The sequence below is a fragment of the Amphiura filiformis genome, chromosome 3, assembly GCF_039555335.1.
Source record: "Amphiura filiformis chromosome 3, Afil_fr2py, whole genome shotgun sequence".
Lineage (NCBI taxonomy): Eukaryota > Metazoa > Echinodermata > Ophiuroidea > Amphilepidida > Amphiuridae > Amphiura > Amphiura filiformis.
In genome coordinates, this window is record NC_092630.1 from 32,451,016 (window position 1) to 32,472,007 (window position 20,992).

General features: G+C 37.2%; 1 protein-coding gene across 2 annotated transcripts in view; it reads right to left on the minus strand.

Annotated features, from left to right (window-relative positions):
- Positions 1 to 1,125: 1,125 nt before the first annotated feature.
- LOC140148392 (uncharacterized) overlaps positions 1,126 to 20,992 on the minus strand; it is an 83,021-nt gene continuing 63,154 nt past the window's right edge. For both annotated transcript variants that reach the window (XM_072170319.1, XM_072170320.1), the window contains exons 2-19: positions 17,107 to 19,678; positions 15,226 to 15,478; positions 13,823 to 13,974; positions 12,691 to 12,847; positions 12,035 to 12,122; positions 11,697 to 11,747; positions 11,277 to 11,335; positions 10,897 to 10,968; positions 9,944 to 10,012; positions 8,479 to 8,562; positions 7,763 to 7,842; positions 6,662 to 6,758; positions 5,728 to 5,865; positions 5,115 to 5,217; positions 4,801 to 4,898; positions 4,074 to 4,256; positions 2,328 to 2,425; positions 1,126 to 1,450 (exon numbers count right to left, since the gene is read on the minus strand). In XM_072170319.1, coding sequence (XP_072026420.1) covers positions 1,414 to 1,450; positions 2,328 to 2,425; positions 4,074 to 4,256; positions 4,801 to 4,898; positions 5,115 to 5,217; positions 5,728 to 5,865; positions 6,662 to 6,758; positions 7,763 to 7,842; positions 8,479 to 8,562; positions 9,944 to 10,012; positions 10,897 to 10,968; positions 11,277 to 11,335; positions 11,697 to 11,747; positions 12,035 to 12,122; positions 12,691 to 12,847; positions 13,823 to 13,974; positions 15,226 to 15,478; positions 17,107 to 19,678 — 4,391 coding nt within the window. In that variant the 3' untranslated portion in view covers positions 1,126 to 1,413. The remainder of the gene's footprint in view (positions 1,451 to 2,327; positions 2,426 to 4,073; positions 4,257 to 4,800; positions 4,899 to 5,114; positions 5,218 to 5,727; positions 5,866 to 6,661; positions 6,759 to 7,762; positions 7,843 to 8,478; positions 8,563 to 9,943; positions 10,013 to 10,896; positions 10,969 to 11,276; positions 11,336 to 11,696; positions 11,748 to 12,034; positions 12,123 to 12,690; positions 12,848 to 13,822; positions 13,975 to 15,225; positions 15,479 to 17,106; positions 19,679 to 20,992) is intronic.

The window sequence follows — 20,992 nt, forward strand, 5'->3', positions numbered from 1 at the left end:
GAAAATTGTCACTTTGGTCAAGGATTCTAATAATAAAAACACATGCATAACTTGTGTATTATGATTCACGTTTTAACAGACGGTGGATGCACGTTAAAATGATACTTTCATTATAAAATTTATTATTTGTTATAAATATTAAACGATTTGATAGAAATATTTACAATTCTGAAATAAACATTCTTTAAATAAAAATGCAAGTTAAAAAGGCACACGATTGTTAGGCAGTCCTTGCTCCATCACTCATTTTTAACATTTAATTATCAAACAGTTCCTTGTAACAGCACAATATGGTAATACTTGGTACCACGTTGAACATTTACAGCAAGATTTGGGATGCAAACTAATTTAGTTATTTAGCCCCTAAAATTCTTCCAATAATAGCACTTTAAGAACAAAAAGAATTTAATTGACAGGTTTTCATACACATACACACAAAATATGCTTTTGCCAAGGGCTCACTCTGCAATATGGATGCATGTTAGCCTAGAAGAGCTTTGCAATCATGTAGAATTTAATGCAAAATGCAATATTCTAAACTTCTGTCCAATAAATTAATTATCTTTCAAATCCCCATTGCAAGTCTGACATGGAATATCTTCCATTTTACAAGTCTTACTGTGGGGGCTGATAATTTCCAATGTTTAAACCAATTTATTGTGTGGGCTGAGAGTTTCAAGGTTTTATTAAATTTGCCATTTTAGCACTCATGGCAATTTAGATGCTTCAAAAAATATTATTTATTAAAATAATGTTATACATGGCAAGGCAACTATATGCCAACTCCTTTACCATAATGCCCCAGATTCTTTTTAGCAACGGGAAAGTAAAAGGAATAAAGAGAAAAACCCCTCGCATGCCAAGCACTAGGTCGGTGACACTTTGCCAGCGAAACCGTGCCTATATACAACTTGGGGCGATTGCATTATCACACCACGTGGGATGCACGCACAAACAGTGCATTATATCAAGTAGTGGGGTTAATAAATAACCAATTCCTAAAAATGTTTTGGTTTCTTTTTGTTTTTGAAAATTAATGAAAATTTTAAGATCCCTGGAATTACTTTGAGTGTAGAGAGCTTTAAAATTCTCAGCCCACATGTCGTAAACTTAAATAACGCGAAATAATCTTAATTCTGTTGATATATACTTGATATTGGTCTACAAAGTTGCTAATTGATACCAATATGAACTTGTTTTGGTCACACTATTCTTTTGGTCCCTGGAATTCGACACAAAAATGCAAGAACAATCCGAAATTGAATCTCTGCATTGACTGGCACAAAATGAGCATTTTTCTTCATCCTTGATTTAAATAATAAATCTTGTATTTTACATGTAAAAATAAGGCACAATTTATTGCATTAAGGCACACTTGGTGTGTAGGTAGGTGGCTTTATAAGGCACACTTGGTCACAGGACAGTTGCATCTACCATGGCATACGCCCACCTGGAATTGAAAAAAAAAAGAGGAAAACTTGGTCAATATGAATCTTGCATAATTCAAATTAGATGTGTTGGTTGTGAGTATGGCATACTATGTTACAAAAGGCACTGTAATTGAGCATTATAAGTTAAAGCCATAATGTGTGATTTGCTTCACAGTGATGCCCTCAATTACTTGCCCAGTGCTTAACTAAAATACCACGTAAAAGACTAAGCCTGGAGTGTTTAATTAACAGTAAAATTTAACTTTATATTAAAACCGGGTCGACCCGGTTTTAACAGTAAAATTTAACTTTATATTAAAACCGGGTCGACCCGGTTTTATTCAGAGTTAATCGATCGACTGCTTGCTAACATCTCCTGTGGATGTCAGTTTATGTGTACACATGTTTAGCGCGATGCTCCGTGCAGTATTACATTACGATCGGCGAGCCCACACATTGTAGGCGCTGGAATGAAATCGCAAGTTTCTTCGTTATACCTCAATTGTTTGGCTCGAAATTAAGAGGATAATGTGATCAATGAAAACAAACATTTAAATAGGAATCTTTTCTTTATGCAAATCGCACATTATTGCTTTAAGTGTTCTGGCTGCATGCATTGTTTACAAGTCTTTCCCACCAGTTTAGCCCGTTTACCATTTTTATAATAGTGAATAAAAATCCTTTTCAACTGTATTGTCCTTTTAATAACTGTCCACAATAATATAGAAACCCACTTAAAATTATGCTGCTAAATATTCACTAACAGGTAGGTACATTCATAAGATTTACTTAAAGCGTAGCATGAGAAATCTGCATTGTCACCAACAGGTAGGTACTTTCATAATAAATTTACTTCAAGCGTAGCATGAGAAATCTGCATTGCTATGTGCAACTTACTTGTCTGCAGCTGCTTTGCTTTCAGTGCGGAACACCGACATGACACGTCCTTGATGAAAAAGTTGCAGTACAAGCCCGGGTTCAATTCCTTCAAAATACTAGAAAAGAAAAACAGTAACAGGTTATTCAAACAACTCTTTTGCAAACTTTCCGTGCAACATCTACAGTACAGAAACAAATTGACACGCATCACTATTCACCATAAGGGATGCACCATTAGACTTCAAGGGGGGTGGAGGAAGTTGGGGTCGGGGCAAGTTTTTTTTTTTGCCGCCAAAGGCGACAAGTTTTTTTTTTTAATTTTCATGCATTTATACAGTTTGGTGAGGAAAGGTTTTGTTTTTTGTTTTTTAGTGTTGGTAGGGAAAGTTTTTTTTTTTTTTTGTTGTGGAGGAAGTTTTTTTCAAAAATTTTTAACCCCACCTTGAAGTCTAATGGTGCGCCCCTAAATGTACATAACTCCCTGGTAACTGGATCATGCATTTTTTGGAATTATACATGTCGGACTGTTGTGATCATTTTGATCCCGATTCAGGACTCAAGTGATAAATAGCACATGGCTTCAAATGCTTCGCAGTCTTCAATAGCGCAATGCAATGCAATCACATGCAATTCACACTGATCAATATATACAAATAGGCAGTAGCTATATGGCTTTTGTTACTTTTGACAATCGCCACAAACGGGAGGAACATCCGATGATGTTGCAAAAAGCCACTTTTCTAGGCATTGCTGACATGGGGCTTTTAGCTAAAAAAATTCTTATTACCAACACCTTAATTTTGAGATGGTTTGTATATGTGAACGTTGATATTCAACAAATCGTAAACAAACAAGGAAGAGTGCATGCCCCAATTTTATGTCGGTGTGGAATGATGTTGAAGTAAGACCCATATGCATAATTTAGTCTCATTTGGGGAGGGATGCTGAGACAGAAAAGCCAATTCATGTTCTTTGCACTCAAGAGACTAGTCCGTGGAGAGATAAAAATGGTGTATACACGCCTATAATTTTTTCCAAGGTTCCTTTGACAGTGTTAACCATCACCTATACGTGCACGACATTAAAGCGTGTGCACTGGACCCTTGCGAGCAGTACGCATAATTTGTAAAAGGAAATCTGAATAACAGTATAGGTGCGCTTTGCGTAACCGATGTGCGCTTTTGTGAATTATGCAGGCATAAAATGGGACTTCAGACACAAAGTAACAAAAACCAATTATGTAAAATAGTCCCAATAGCCAGTACTTGACAAATTACACAAGCAAAGACACCACTTCTAAACCCTCCAAACAGTGACCTCAATAACAATGCATATGTTAATCAATGCTCATACACTTATGGAGCAATGTTTTATCTTGTTGTCTGTGGCAAGGCTCATTTTAGAAATGCATTGATGTCACTGCTTGAAGTACAGTAAATTAACAAAAACTTATTACACCAAATTTACTCACTGAAGCTGATGTCATCAAAGATATGTATGCATGCAGGATGACAATTGTAAAGAGAAATTAAGTGAAGCATTCAGAAACAACTGACCAATTTTAGGCATATCAGTTCTTTTTATAATGGTTTTACTTTTAGCCCAGTACAGTCTACATCCATCAGTGCAAAGTTGTTTGAGCACAGCTTAAAATTACAAGCACTCATTCAATACACATTCTGATACGGTGCCTGTACAATTGATGTGCACTTACTGTACTGGGCGAAAGCAACAGAATCTGTATTTTTGGAAAGCAATTTTTACCTCATCAGCAATTTTGATCTCATATCCCAGTAGTGGCATGCTTTCTAATGCAGCTACATCTTCACTAGCTCTGTAGGTGTACAGCACTTTGCCTTTAAGCACAAACCACATCCGCTTCCAATCTTTCTTGCGTTTCACTTGAAGGTAACCGCTCATGTTGGTGTCAGACTCATTGGCACTCACCTAAAGTGAAAATATGACTGTTAATTCAATCTGGTCAATAACATGAAAGCACAATGATTTTTCAGATACAGTTCGTTCTCAGGTATGCAAATTTGCTTAGTGATTTTGTTTCAATTAAACATTGTTGGGTAGTTACGATTTGGAACAATTTAAAATTTAGGAAGTACAGAACAGACACAAAATGTTTAACTACACTTGGCACTGTTATTTTGCAATATCAAACAACCACGCTTGCTACTGTTTTTCGGTAAGTTTTTTCTTCCTTTGAACAATTAAATTCGATACAAGTTCTATACTCTGATCAGCTCGTAATAGGCGGGACTCATAACATCGTGGATTGATACAGAATGGCATACACACATAAGCACAGCACCTACGCGAACTGCGCTTTGAGTTATGCGTGAATGACGCATGCTTTTGTGAATTTACTGGCGTGCGTAAGTTGTAACTTGATTGACTCGCGCAGTAACAAAAACCGAATTCCCGCCTATTAAGAGCTGATCATAGTATAGTTCATAGAATTTTCCAACAGTGCTATGCTTACCTCTTTGAGTGCAGCTGGTCGTTTTGTTTCTTTCAGTGACCTTTTCCTCCTGCTCTTAAATTTTCGATCTTTGCCGCTTGCTTCATCATCTTCACATTCTGAAACCAAAAAAGGATATTAATACTTTTTTATTTTTTGCAGTAGTTACGTGAATCACATGAAGCACAAGTTATGTTCTGCAAAAATACAGCGATTCCTTTTACAGCTTTGTTAAACATTGCATTCTTGGATGTGGGATCTGATCATTTGCCAGATGTGCTTCCAACATTAGAATTGTACTTTCAGAAATTGCGCACTAAGAATGGATTGCTCACCTTCTTTAGCCAGACAATTGAAACATTCTTCACACACCCTTGCAGTCTTCTGAGAGAGATACATCAGTGGTACTTTGTTCATGGAGCAGTTCCCACAGACCACCTGTTCATAACAGAAATAATTAGGATGGTAAACTAGAATTTACAGAGCTTGTTGGGCTTGTTTTTGGATTATTTATCTTTCAGGCATGAGAATGATTATCCATGAAAAAACCTGAAGTGTTTGAAAAAGCCTGAAAAAGTGCGTGAAATTGGGCTAAAAAGGCCAAAAACAGGCTGAAATTAAAAGAAAGTGCGGAAATTTGGACAACAAAAAAGCCTGAATTCAGGCTTAAACCTGAAAATTCTCATGCCTGATCTTTGTGCAAATCTTTCAATTCATAATTTTGAATTTCTCAGACCTATCTGGAGAAGACAATATTTTTAAGGGACTAGATTTTCGGGTCTTATCATGCAATTAGCATGATCTTCTGCCCCACTATTTATACTAATAATTGCATGACCCCAATATACTAGTCTTTACATCCGCCTCAAACATATACAGGGGGCGGTGGGTTGAAAGAACTGGTATAAAACATTTCCAGCAAAACTGCAACACTTCTATTAGACTTACCTTTCCACAAGCTCTGCAATGATGTCTCCTCCATGTGACGGTGAATTCACATGTACAAATCATACACATAGTGACTCGACTGTCTGGAATCCAGATTGGGGCTTTGCGACCTAGACTCGAGGTATCGCCTTCAATAAGCTGAAATGAAATCAAAAATACAGTTTTCTTATCTTGCAGACTATATATTTGTACAAATTGTAAATTTGAAAGATACTTTAAATACTTTGCACTAGGAATTTCAATTGAATGAACACAGCTCTCAACAGCTGTATTTGATCTAAACGTGATCGTATTTCGCGTATTTCAAACTACAATGCGAACGCACAACCTTGGGATACAATACTAACCAATCACAAGTGCATTGGCATGGTTGGATTCACTTCCGCGTTATGCATGCAGTCACACACACTGGCAAACATCACTCAATAAATGTCACGCTAGCAGGCTCATTCAATTGAAATTTCCACTGTAGTATGAGTGAGCATTATAGCAACAATGGTTCAGGAAAAAAAGCAAATAACAAATGTAATATAAAGTTTTCAAAGAGTCCACTGTGTACAGGAGTCCAATTCAGCCAACATGAAAATCTTGCAGGAGCAACTGCTCCACTTCATTTATCATCAGTCCAGTTGAGTCGCGGGTGTATCCATCAGTAGGTGGTACGTGAAAAAGGGCCAACATGGATGCATTCCAAGGGGATACCGGTAAGATATTGATAAACATTACCAGTATACCGCCTGAAATACAACACACACTGCCAATGCTGCTGCCACTGGTAAACAACTCCTGTTGATTCTTCATACCTTGGCGCTGTACTTCCATTAAGATCTGCATGATTAAACCTACGCTGCATCTAGCCCATCTCACAACTGAAGCATCATTGTACAATTGACGTCATTGTTATCAAAAACGATAGATTTGAGGATTCACTTACCGAAGGTTGAAGAACTGAAAATGAGCTTCTCTTTGTAGCATAGTCTGTTATTGTTTTGATCAGTGCTTCTATCCATTCATCACGTTCCCCTGGTGTACTACAAAAAATACAGAAATACCAGCTATAAGTCTGAGTGTTTTGATACACATATAGCTTACAACAAATAAATGTGAAAGTGTTTCAAGAATAGAACTCATTACTATTGCTTGCCTCATGGGTGATACTGCTAAGTGTTGACGGCTCGCAAACACCCACTGATTACGTATTTCAGATTTCTTTACTGTGAATTCATCTACCTGTATCTATACTGCGCCAATAAAGTATCCTTACACTTGGAAAATTAATCACAATTTCGAAACTGAACAATATAGGGTAAATTTGTTTTTTTAATAGATGCACTATCTAATCCTGCACATTATGACACCACATTGAATCCAATGTGACCTCAAGAATTTAAGTTACAAGCAATTGAAGGTCCAGTTTTAAAAATGACAAACTGGCCTATACAAGACGCAAAAAGATTCCAACAAAGCGCAACAAAGAGATAACAGTTTCTTCAATGAAGCCTTATTTAAAGCAGTTTTTATTTCAGTTTTTACTTCTCTGTACTTTTCATAACTTCTTTAGTTTCAGCTTTTTGTTCCTTTTGTTTTAAATCAAAGCCAAATGCATAAATTAGCCATTCACCACTCAAACCAGATGTCTAGTCTGAGGACTTTTAAATAGGCCAGTTTGTCACTTTTAAAACTGGACCTTCGTCTAATCAAATGCTTGTAACTTTGCTTCTTGAAGTCACATTGGATTAAATGTGGGGTCATAATGTGCAGGATTAGATAGTGCATCTATTACAAAAAAACAAATTTACCCCAATATTGTTCAGTTTGGAAATTGTGATTATTTTTCCAAGTGTAAGGATACTTGATTGCGCAGTATATATACAAAGAATTCTTGTTGAAACAGGATTTATTTACATCCGTAAACACAGGAATAATAAAATGGGATGTTTATCTATAAATCTGTGGCACCATTAACATGGCATACTGCCAAAATTTGATAAAAGCTTTCAACCTTTACAAAATCCAGTCCGATAATGATACTTACTTTGCAGAGAGCGTGAATGATCGCTGAACACTGATTATGTTCAATTCATTCTTGAAATCTTCCAACTGTGGCTTGCTTACCTGGGAAAAGAAATACAAAATGTGATTACTTCTTTCAAGGTAAAGAAAGCATTGGCAAATCAGAGGCACATGTGCACCCCCCTCAGAATAATAGCATTGAAAATGGCTGTCCTATGAATTGGGTTATGGACAAACTGATTTGACCACTTGCTCTTTGCCTGAATGGCACTGATGAAACAAGAACATATTGCATTATTAATTGCTAGGTTTTTAGTTTTATTATGCATAATGAAGAGGCATGGTTTGATTTTTCAGGTTCTTTCCTTCTCTTAGATTGAGCCCTACCATTAAAATAATATTTACACATTTCTTGAGAAGCAAAAAACGTGTATAACAATGCCCCATAAGCCACAAATCGCTACTTTTTTATATTACAAAAAATAATGTTACTGGGATGAGAAAAATATGAGCTTTGTTCTGATACCAAAATCTCATGCTGATGGAAAAAAAAATGGGGGATGAGGCTGTCGATCGGGTCAAGGACCTTCAAGCTAAAAGTATTGATTTTAAAATAACTATAATGTTCTGCAAACCATGCTTGTACTTCTTTCATTTCCCTTCATGTAAATCATATTAACCTGTAATAATTCAGGCATCTTTACTGGAATTAGAACTTGAGATGAAATATCCACTTACCCTCATTCCAGCCAGAGAAAGCACATTGTTGAGTTTGTATTGCCCAGGTGGGAACGGGGTTGTATACAGCAAAATATCATTCATCTGAAAAATAAAATCAAAACAAATGAATCTCAAGTATGTTCAATATATGTGTACATCCATGGCAAAACGATGCACTTGTCGGCTGCTACATGTGCCTCATTTCACATAATAGCTAGAAATAAATGCCAGACTCATCTCAAGTGGAGGTCACTTCAAATCCTCCCCCAAGTCACATGGATGGATTGGGAATACAGCGAACATTCCTAAACCAGGTGACTTTTGGATGATTTGAAGTGACCTCCACTTGAGATGAGTCTGGTATTCATTCCTAGCTATTGTGTGAAATGAGACACTATGTAGCAGCCGACAAGTGCATCGTTTTGATATGGATGTACACATACTTGGTTCAGTGTTAAGTTTTTACAGAAGCATATGAGAATGCCTTTTGAAAACTGCCTGAAAAAGCATGGATTCGGCCCAAAACGGGCTGAACAAAAATAAAAATTCATTCATTTGTCCAACATAATTGAAAATTCTCATACCTGCAGAAGGAATTAGTCAAGAAAATCTTTATTGGTAAATTCTTGATATTAATTTTACACAGAATCGTAGGCCTGGCCTCTGACCATTTTGTGTCAAAGGGTACACTATTTTATAAGAATCCGTACCAAAATCCCAACCCGTAAAAAAACTGCAATATAATGACGCAAACTAAGTCACTGTACAAATTCTAGCCCATACATGTATACAAATAACTGCTTGAAAATGGTCTTCAGCTTATGGTTCCCGATATATGAATATTCAACACTTCTTTCAGCCCTATGTCAAGATCAATTATAACACATGTCATCTTGTTTTTCACTAGGCATACATATTCTAGACCCTAAAATGCCACACACATGCTAGGCTTGGTAATTAATCAGTTGATGTTGTTGCAGTAAAAATCAATGCCATTCTAATTAATGGCAGCACACAATGACACTGAATAGTATGATATTTGCATAATTAGTTTCCTACTAATTATTTATCTGCCAGTCAATCCCTACATCCTGTGGCTACAGCCAATTAGTCACTGCATACACATTGAATGTGTCAAACACAAATTAGTTATTGAAGCTTGATTAAAGTCATGTAGTCTTGAAAATTTGACCACCAAATGTACAAAATATTTTACAAAGCATGTAATGATCTTGATTTAAAATCCACTATAACTAGATATTTAAATATTAGCTTAGTATGAATCTTCTGGACCATGATACTGTAATATTATTACAAGGATCTCTTTATGGGATTGCTAGATGGTAATGAAACCAATACTACACATTACACGCTTGTAGGCCTACATTCTCAGCAAGTGACCATTAGTAACAGAATTAGTAACAGAATTATTAAAGTGTACACTATACATACAAGCAGAGAGATAGTATGTTTCATATCTTACCAAGAAGAACTTCCTTGGCTGCATCACTTTCCTGGAAAGTTTCAGCAGCTCCCCTTCTTTTATGAATACCTGCAAGAAAACAAAGTACAGTGGAAACTTGTTAATACAAGCTCTGATAATACAAAAACCTGATAGGACGAGCTTGATTATCAGGTCCCTGGCACTCCATGTAAGGTGTGATGGAGAAGACAAAATCCTGATAACTAAATATTTGCCCCACAAATTTCGTATTAAAGAGTTCGCACTTGTTAGCTATTACCCATTTTCATCCAAAGATCAGGTCACATGAATCAAATGGAGAAGTCCGCATCGTACACAATGTGCCCAACATAGTACCTTGCATTCTAAAATCCCAGCGCAGGGCTGTATTAATCGGCAACTAACAAGTTGATATATCGTAAAAATTCTTAATTCAAGTAACATCCCGACTCCTCAGTGCAATACTGCCCCACTAGTCTTATCCAAACAAGCTTTTGAACAATCACAACTCTTGCATGAAATGAATATACGCATCCCCAGACATGGGCGGTACCAATTGCAAACAGGTAGCAAAGTGGTATCTGATTGGCCACCCTGACAGTTTTTGATATTTGCATCAACTTTTTGCACACAGGAAGCTCTATTGTTTAAATTTATCAGCTTAGTGGAATATGAATGTAGTGGATTAAAAAGAAAACTTTGTTTTACTAGAAATTCTCAGACATGTGGGTGGTTAACGTGTGGGTGGTTAAAGTGATACCGGATTTAATGTTTATCCCAAGAGATAATGTAGTGCCATTTTGGTTCTCTACTGCGATTCTCTGTTCTCATTTGCTCAATTCAGACAGGGACCATATGTAGCATTAGCAAAACACATTAATGTTTTCCTATATTCTGCCCTTCACAAACATATTACTTATAACATTGTCATTTCTACAAAGCTTCTATAAGAGCAAGACAACAGATGTACTTACACGTCCGGGCTTGACTATTTCATGGTTGCCTATAAGACTATGCTGGATCTGTAATAACTTGCCAAAATTATCCTGAAATCAAGAAAACAATGCAATATACTTCAGTTAGGCATTTGTGCTAGTAATCTGAACTTGATGGCCAAAACCAAAATAATTAACTCAAACCTTGGCAAATACCACAGGCTGGGGACCTTTCCTGTAGCTGAGCGGGAGGGGAACACACAGGGTACCTTCAACCAAAAGCCCCCACAAGTGTTAATGACCAATATGTAGTACGAGAGATAACACTTGTTCCCATAAAATGGTTTCTGTTGATTAACATCCAGTTCACACTGATTAAGGCATGCTGAAATTCACCATAACAAATACAAATGACTTACCCCTTGTCTCATACACTCATTAGCATGATTGGCTACCTCTGACACGATGTTCAAAGCAGCTATAAGGAAAAAAAATAATATCCATCAGTACCATCAAAAATCTTTGATTGGCAAAAGTTTTAAATAGCTTTGATATTCGCTGTCGTAGTGCACGTTCGAATATGACCATTGCTAGGTCAACTGTATCACGCTTTCTTTGTTACGAACCACTGATCGAAATGATCACAACAAAGCCTATGGCATATCAAAATTTGGAACAGGTGTATGAGCCCAGGCTTGGAGCAGTAACCCATGCACTACGACAGCGAATTGCGCATCCATTTGAATATCACATCAAGATATTCAACATCTATTGAAGCATAAACAAATTACACCTTGAGTGAATTCAGTTTTTATTACCAAGATGCTGTAATCACTTACCAGATGTTTCTGCATGTTCATTGGTCCCCGACTCAATCTGCTTGAGATAATCTAGAAACAAGGGGCATAACAGAATAAACTACATGTTTAATGTCGAACTGACAAAGCTACCTGAAGAATAGTACATGCATATCTGATCTATGAACTTGGCATTACCTATTTTGAGAGTTGGGAAAACTTCCCCATCTTATTTTTCTTAAAGCCAAGGGATCAACAGGTGACATTTTCAGATACAAATTATTTTGGATATTTCTTAACATTCTTTTTAGTACAATTTACTTGTCAATCCCAATTTCAATTTCAATAACTTGTGAAGGCCGTGCTACATGTAGTCTTACCTGTTAGCAGCATCTTATACTGTGGTATCCTTTGAATTGGTTTCAACATGTAATGTTTGATGGCCAAATTCTGACACCGTTCACTCAACTGCAATGAAATAGAACAAATACTACAATTAGAGAGCTGTGGCACCCATGAAATCCATTTTAGTCTAGAAGATTAATGAGAGAAACCATGTATGAAGCCAAAAAGTTGCACTGTTTTCATTCTGTTAAACCTCCCACATACTTTTTACAAATCCATGGTTTTATCAACTTTTCAACCAAAATGATAATTGCTAGTTTAATTTATGTATTAAGTTTCAATAAACAAAACACATTGTTAGTTTAGAACGCGTCCAAAATACAGAAATCATGCACCAACCAAGCAAATTTATGATAAGGCCTGGATGTGTTAAAGTGGAGATTGAGGACCTAATTGTAATTCTGGCAATGGTTAATTTACTCATTGGATTTTACAATTTCCTTTGTCTTTTTGTCATCCTGTTCCTGACAATGAACTAATGTCACTTTTGCTGCTCTTAACCATGATTTGCAAATTACATTTGTTACAAAATAAAGTCTGGGGGATATTTTCTTGAAATTTTTAAAAACAGTGGGTTGGTAGGGTTTGCCAAACAATAGCAAATTAACTCAATAATTGTCCGTCATCTTACCTCAAAATCTCTGACTGCTGCACCAAACAAGGGAAACCTGCCACATGCTTCATCAAACACAGTAGTTATCTTCTCGAAGTCACGGATGTACGAGGAGTAGAGTTTCAGATAGGGTCCCTTCTTCAGAAATATACTGGAAATTGATGGGTTGGCATCCCTGTGGCAATGAAAAAATATAACGCCCATTATAAGTAGATGTAAAATGGTCTTGTGCAAAAAGTCTTGCATGCCGAAATACATGTACAGTGTGTTTATCTCTTGGTTGGTCTCAAAATCGTTGCTGCATCACCAGGTTCTGCTTTTCACAAAAATGGAAAATAAAGCAGAGCCTGGTTGGAAAATAAAGCAGAGCCTGGTTCAAACCCTGCTTTTTTGTCCCTTGAAGTTGTGTTTTGTGAAGTTTTTAGTAGATTTAAAAAGTAACCAGATTCTGATCTCCTACATCTAGTCTGTAGTGCAAGGGCAGTGCAAGCAATGAGCTGTACCATTATCAGACAAATGAAACCTCGCTCAATACACCGAGACATGGATGAAACCTCACAAGTGTGAACTCTTTGATCATGACTATTCAACAGAACCATGACTTCTCAATGATTATAAGTCATGGCCGATACATTTGTAGTATCTGGATCAATTTGATACATTTGTTGGTATGAATAAATTATGAATAATCAGATCAAGGCATTGATCAGGTTGAAGGTTTTGCTTAAATATTAATCATAAAATTTATAATTTAAATTAAACCATTTGCTATGGAAGAGTAAAAATTCAGAAAATCCCTGACCTGTAACCAGGAGTTTTTCCCATAGGTGCAGATTTTCCCAATACAGACTTTTCAACAGAAATCTTCATTTGACCGAAAACCTTTAAAAGTCTTTTAAAATTCATTTTCGAAGCCCATCCAGCCAATTTAGATACTGACAGTATCTAAATTAGCTACATTTATGTGAATGGGGCTTTAACTTCGTCAGCACTGCTGTTTTCTTTGTTTTTTGCCAAATTTGTCATTTCAAAAATGTCAAATGGCAATTTGAATGACTTATCCTTCACTTTTAAGCAATTTATAAACAATTTTAAATTTTTTACACTTGCACTGGGGTCACTGAATGGGTCTTTAATTTAAATAGCTTACCAGTTCTCCACTGTCTCATCCAAATCCTGCAGTAATTCCTCATTAAACATCTGCAACTGAGGGAGATGTCCCAGGATTTGATGCATAAGAAGTTGCTCTATCACTGGACGCCCTTCTTTGGTTCCAGCATCATCAATTGCTTGGCGAAAATCCTGAATAAATGATGGGAGGAATGAAGATGATGGCTAATTAGCATTCATTGTTATGGCCTTGTTATCATTTGATTTTCTTAATGAGCAACAGATGGTGGATAAATTAGATTGCCTTAATTCCTCATCCTTGGTACTTAATAAATTGCATGTAAAACAGCAAGGGGTTATCTGGACATAAGCTCTATTCCATTGGTTTTGATTAATAGATTAAAACCTTGCCAGCTTTTCAAGAAGATAAATCATAAATGACTGACTGACAAAAGCAATGAGATCCAATCAATGAGCAAACAGATTGGGATTTAAGAAATGCCACCCCCTGCTTTAATTTGCTTACTGGCAACTGACAACAAAATAAACAATTTAGGTTGCTTCACAGCACTTGAGCAAAGAAAAATCTTTTCAATTTGCTGGGCTATTTAATTTGTGAACTAATCAGTATTATTAATTTGGAGCACAATTCCAAGTACGCACATTTACAATAAACCATTTTGGGGATTTACTTCCACTACCTGTTAAATTATCCTTGGCAGCCGTCTACAGTGGAGATTTGTGCAAACTCTGGCATGGAGAGGTGTTTATCAAGTAAGATCAGTCTGAACAAAATGTTGTGAAGCTACATTTTGCAGAAAACCTTATTTTAAAATTGAACATTTGGTTCCAAAGATAACAGTTTTTAGTGTTTCAAAAACAATATGCAAAAAAAGAAATTATCTTTGTTTGGCTATAACATAAATACTCTGGCATTTATCTTACAGGGATGTTGAGATATCCAATCTCAATTGCACATTTTTACAACTTGAGCACAATACTATAAATACCAGGTCATTTTCCAATTGATAAATTGATTACATTTTATAGGTGAAGCTGTTAGACATAGGCAGTACAAACTCTGTGATCAATATACAGGCCAGGGGCTCTCAATAGACTGCCCACCAGCCAGCCTATTTTGTGGTTGGCCCTTAAACAGCTCAATTACACAGCAAAAGGCAGTTAAAATCTTGGCAATTCTTTGATCCTGAAGTGGCCCACATCAAACCTAAACTGAACCCTGCAAAAATATAGGCCTATCGTATGATTTATGGTTAAATAATTTCATTACATGTATTTCTTATGCCCAACAAAATGCAACAAATTTTAACAAAGCACCAAAAATGTGATCTATAAAATGAATGAATTTAAGTGATTCAACAAAATGCGAGAAACAAAATCCAATTCCAGGGCTGTTATAAGCCAATTATTTGAGATGCTTACCTTATTGAGTAACTTGAGAACATCCACAAACACCTTTTCTGAATCTCGGATTTCCTTGGCAACCAGGAAGGCCTTGTTGGGATTCCCAATGGTGGGTTCAGATGAGTCTTGATTTGTGCCATCGTCTTTAACATTCTCGTAACCACCTTCCTCATCTGATATGGATTCATTGTCCTCTTCACCGCTACTCTGAACAGCATATTGCTGAGCACATGTGCAGTGACCGGACTCGTGTTGAGAATGCTCACAGGATCTATGCGCCAAAAAATATGATGCAAGATTGAAGTTAGTCCTGCATCTTCATACCAAAGTTATTCACAAAATGTAGTCTTTATGAATCCAAAATACAGGAAATCAAATTTGTCCCAAAATATTTAACTACATAACTCTTCCACACATCCATGAAGACTGCACACTCTGCTTTCAAGACTTTCTAGGAAAATTACATGTAGCAGTTTTAACAATGAAGCAGAAATCTGCATAAATATTCATTAAAATCTTCCAATCCAGCTTCATTCTTTGTAAATTTTATAAGCCTGGTGCTGCTGGCCACACTAATGCACTGACCATTGCATTGTGCCACACCTACTTCCAATACACATGCATTATGTAAAATCCATTATCAGATAAACCCTGTACTAGGCCCCTTCCACTTATTAAGTTATTACATAATGTTATGTAACTATCAGACATGATTGTGCAGTTGAAAGGATTTAGTTGTTTGAAGGCTGAATAATAAATAACTAGTGGTCAAATAACTGACCTGGACCATAAGCAATTAAAGCCACACAGGCTGGTCAATGAATGCTGATAAAATTAAACACCATTTCCATACAGTAAAATGGCCAGGGGGTGTGACCAAAAATGATATTGCTCAATGTCACAAAAAACTCCTATTTATTGATGTTATTTACCCCAATTAAATGTGTCTGAAAATGTACATGTCTGCATTTTGGTTTCTTTAAATGCCCCAGGCAACTTGCACAATCAACAATGGTCTACCACCAGTCTACAAATACTTGGGAACAAAATTTGTCACTGGACAAATACCAATACTATCTAAAATCTGATGAAATATTCAAAATTACAATGTCCATTTATGAATCCCTGTTTATCACAAATGCTCAATATTCTGGTATTGGATAAGATCTGTAAAGATTAAATTCACACCCTGCTAGGGTGAAGCATATAGGCCGCCTCCATCATAAAATAAATTCAAATAGAATTTTACATAACACCAACAGGCTCATTGAAATGACTATCCCAAATTAACATGTCATTACTTCAGTACTTCCTGGTGTTATGGAGACTCAACAGGAAGTGTCTTCATGTCATGTTTAGCATGTGATAACAGGGAAATAGTTCGCAGAATGAATATGCAAGCTTAGTTGAAATACACAAATAATCGCTGTTTTTCATATTCAGGAAGGTATTGATGGCAGCACAGTATTTATTTATTTCAAAATTCTGTAAGGACTAGAGATTTTTTGCCATATATAATTAATTTTTCTGATATTTTATAATTAAAGGTCATCTGTCCTTTTCATTTTTATGGCAGCACAATTTTCATTTCTAAATTCTGTAATGATTGTTTCCAAATTCTGTAAGGACCGTAGATTTTTTGCCACAAGTTCTAATATAGGCATAATGAAAGGTCATGTGTCCTTTTTGTTTTCCTTTGGCAAGTTTCTCTTCGTTTTGGAACACTACATCAATTTTCAGGAAATGATGCAAATATGTAACTACATGTATATAAATTAAATACATTTAGGGATTGATCAAGTTATAATTTCAACATCTTGACACTATGATAGGACCTTCAGGGGTCAAATATAAAATAGCCAATGCCAATATTTATAAAAAACATTGATACTCACTCACCTTGGTACAGAATAGAGATCTGCCATTTGAGCATCGATACCCAGAGAAGAGGCCAGAGATGATCCCTTGGACATGTCTTCATAGCCATCATTAGACACATCTGAGTTGATGCTAAGCGACCTTCTCACTGGCTTTGCGGGTGCCTTTTTCTTCAACTTGCCACTTCCTGGTGTCCTACTGAAAGCATTTGGAGAAACGGGGCACATGCCATTTGATGTAGGAGATGAGGGGGGAGAAATAAGGGGAGAGGATGGTGAAAATGATTTGTGATTCAACACTGGTTTCACAGGTCTGGGTGGGGCAACTCTTCTTGAAGGTCTAACACTTGCTACTTGTTTATTAATGTAGATTTGATCATCCGCTTTCCATGGACGTGGGGATATTGGAGGAGATTGCAGATCTGGATCGGGCAGCACATAATCATCGTCTTCACTCATTACACTGTTCCTGCTTATACTACTATTATCATCTGAAGTTGATTGCACAGCAAGACTGGACGAACTAGCTTGACTGCTCATTCCACTGTTCATGCTTATACTACATGTACTACCATCTGAAATTGATTGCACAGCACTGCTCGACGAATCGTCTTGACTGTCGCGATTACAAAAAATATCATGATTGACAGACTTGGAAGAATTCTTGGCATTTTCATCGTCAACTGTGCTTTTAACATATCGTGAAGTGTTCCCATTAGGATCACTAGACTTGTCGGAAGTCAATGTTGTGTTCAAGCTTTTGGTCCTATTGGTCTTGCGCATTGGAAGATCTGTAATTTTTTCCACTGGGGGTGGTGGTGGTGGAGGGGGCAAGCGAGGCCTGTGTTTTGGAGATGATTGAGATTTGACACCAAAAGACTTGGGAGATGGAGGTGGAGATTTACTTGATACCACAGGACTTGATTTACCAGCATCTTTCTCTTTATCAAATGTTGCATTATCACTGCCCGCTTGTATGGGTTTTACAGGAATTGGTGGCGCCAATGGTGCTTTTCGCGATGGTGCAATCTTTGGACGAGGAGCAAGTGTGGGAGGACTATCGCGTTCTGGCTCTGTCAAACTGCGTTGAAGTTTTGGTTGACGCTTGCTAGTTGATGGTGGCATCGACTTTCTTGGTGCTATGGATTCTGTTTGAGTTGTGTCGGGTGTATTGTCGGAAGATTGCGATGATGGCGATGACTCCGACAAAGCAGCCTTGCAAGATCCATTACCAACATGCATCTCCGTCACAGTGTCGCTTTCAGTATCATACACAGTCTGTGTCAAGACAAAGCTATCTGGATTGGAATGTTCAATTTCACTAAGAACTTTATCAAGTGATTTACTGTGTCTCTTACGTGGTGGAATACGAGGACTGTCCGATTCCTCACGACTCATCTGGTCATCCATATTAATATCTACGGCACAGTAATGTAAGGACGAATTGCTTGGAATGAACTGAGATTTAGTTTTGCGAACCATAGGCTTTGGATGCTTAGGTGGTGGCGGTGCATTTGATGAGAGTGCCATTGACAAGCTGGGTTTAATTCCTGGTGGTGGAGGTCTAGAAGGTTTCTGTTTGATATATTCAGATTTTGCTCTTGTTCTGTTTGACACAGAAGGATTACCATTTGTGTCCGTCCTTCGAGGATTGGCAGGAGGTGGAGGGGACTCTTCATCTATTTTGGCCGACGCACAATCTTTCAATGGTACTCTCCTGTTTGGTAAAGGTGGTCTAATAGGAGAACTACCTGATAATTTAGTTGACGGTGATGGCGACTCCGAAATACCATCAATGCCAGATTTTGTGTTGGATTCGGGAAAAGGTTTTACAGGAGTTGTTCCTCTTGATAGTCGTTTCTTTCTAGCTGGAATGATAGGAGCTTCCTCTACCACTGATGTATTTTTCTGTTCAGAGTTATCACCATTCACCAATACACTGTGGGATTTAGTTAATTTGATTTCAGGTTTTGATACGGATGGTTTAGGAGAGCCCGCATTGACCACACTCATGGTGCGCCTTGGAGTTCTAGGTTTAGGGGGTGGTTGCTTTTTCGCAGGCAGTTTATCTGGACTATGCGATGGCTTAATTTCTTCTGCAATATTTGGTAAAGATGGCATAGGTGCTGGTTTCTCTTGTAGTGAAGGCCGTTTGCTTTCATCAGCCGCGTTGTTGGATTCCACATGTCCATTCTGGATCTTCACAAGACTTTCCTCTTCACTCTCTTGAGATGCATCATCTTGAGACAATTTACTCTGTACATCAGGAGATGTTTTATTAGAAGATTCACCGTTGGTGGTTTGTGAAGTCACTAGCTCCCCAGGAGTGATATTTGTTGCACTCTCAAGTCCATTGTTCTCTTCTCCCTGACCATGGCAAATTGCAACAGAGTTGTTTGTTTGAGGGGATACCACCGAGTTCCCTCCATTTCTGTTGACTCTCTGTGGTGTTCTAGGCTTGGGCTTTGGTGTAGGGCTTTTGCCACTTGCAGAGTTTCCATTTTTCTTGGGCGCTACTGTAGGACACTTGTTGATGGAAGGTTTGGGTGTGATTGTTGGCTTCTTGGGAACTGGAGGATGCACTGGAGATGACCCTGAAATGAAAAACAAAAAACAATTAGTCATTCAGGTCTTCAATAAGGGGAGAATGTTAAAACATCAAATTGTATATTATATTCGCTCTCAATAACACTGCAAAAAAAATCAATGCCAGTTTAAAATGATACTTAAAAACGGGCAAACATTTACCATACGCTGTGAATTTTAGTTAAATTTGCTTGCAACACTTATCAAAATTTTTGGAAAGTAACCAATGAGAGTGCAAAATATTACAAATTTCATGAAGATTTGGATTACCGTATTGTTTGTAATAAACGCTCCCCCTCTAATAAACGCCCTCCAATTTTTCTGTGAAAATTGACAAAAATGCTGAACATTTCCATGACATATCGTAGGTATTAAGCTCCGTGAACTATTAATAGACACATAGCACATGCTCCGTGCAGCGACACTACTACGATTATTGATCAACAACCGCAGGATCCATTGGGAGATTATAATCCAATGAGAATAGTGGGAGAATGTGCTTCGTCTACCGCCTTGTCTTAAAACTTGCATCGGTCATGTCTGTCATGATCGCTAAATTGAATGGACAAAACCTATTATGACTCAATTCCCATCCATTTCACTGCCTAATTATGGTAGAATTTCACTAATTCCATGCACTTACAGGTGTAATTTTGTTGTATTCCCACGAAAATATCATTTTCCGTGGGCGCCGCCATCATGTATAGTGTGAATCCCTCCTTTTAATAGGAGCACCATCGGGAAATTGAACATGATTTTTAAGCTTTTTTCACTGACAATTCACTTCCAATAAACGCCCCCCTTTTGGAAAAATGCAACGCCCCCAGGGCGTTTATTACAAACAATACGGTATGTGGTTCTTAACAAACTTGCATGTGATAGCCATACACCAAAATTTTAAAATGTAACTGTAGGGCAAGTATTCATGTTTTTATGCAAGCCTTAGACTGAGGGGGAAAGGCTGAGCATTTTTGGCGGGTTCAAAGCGGGCCAAGTCCAATTTTAACCACCCCCCAAAAAAACCATTCAAATATGCCAATGACCAGCTCTCTACACTCACCTCACATGATACGATAATTCCAAGATTACAAATTTAGGTTCCCTAAAAATCTTGGAAAGCAAAGATTTTTTAGCATGTTGAAAGGGATAACACTATTTTGGAGGCAAGCAATTTTTGGCAGACCATTTAGCCAAGTTATTAAATATGCCCTTTAAAATGAGTAAGTCCATAGTCAATAGTTAAATTGCACATACATTGTACATGTACAGAGCATGGAAATGTTCATTGTATCATCAATGCCACATGCACAAGACAAAGCCAG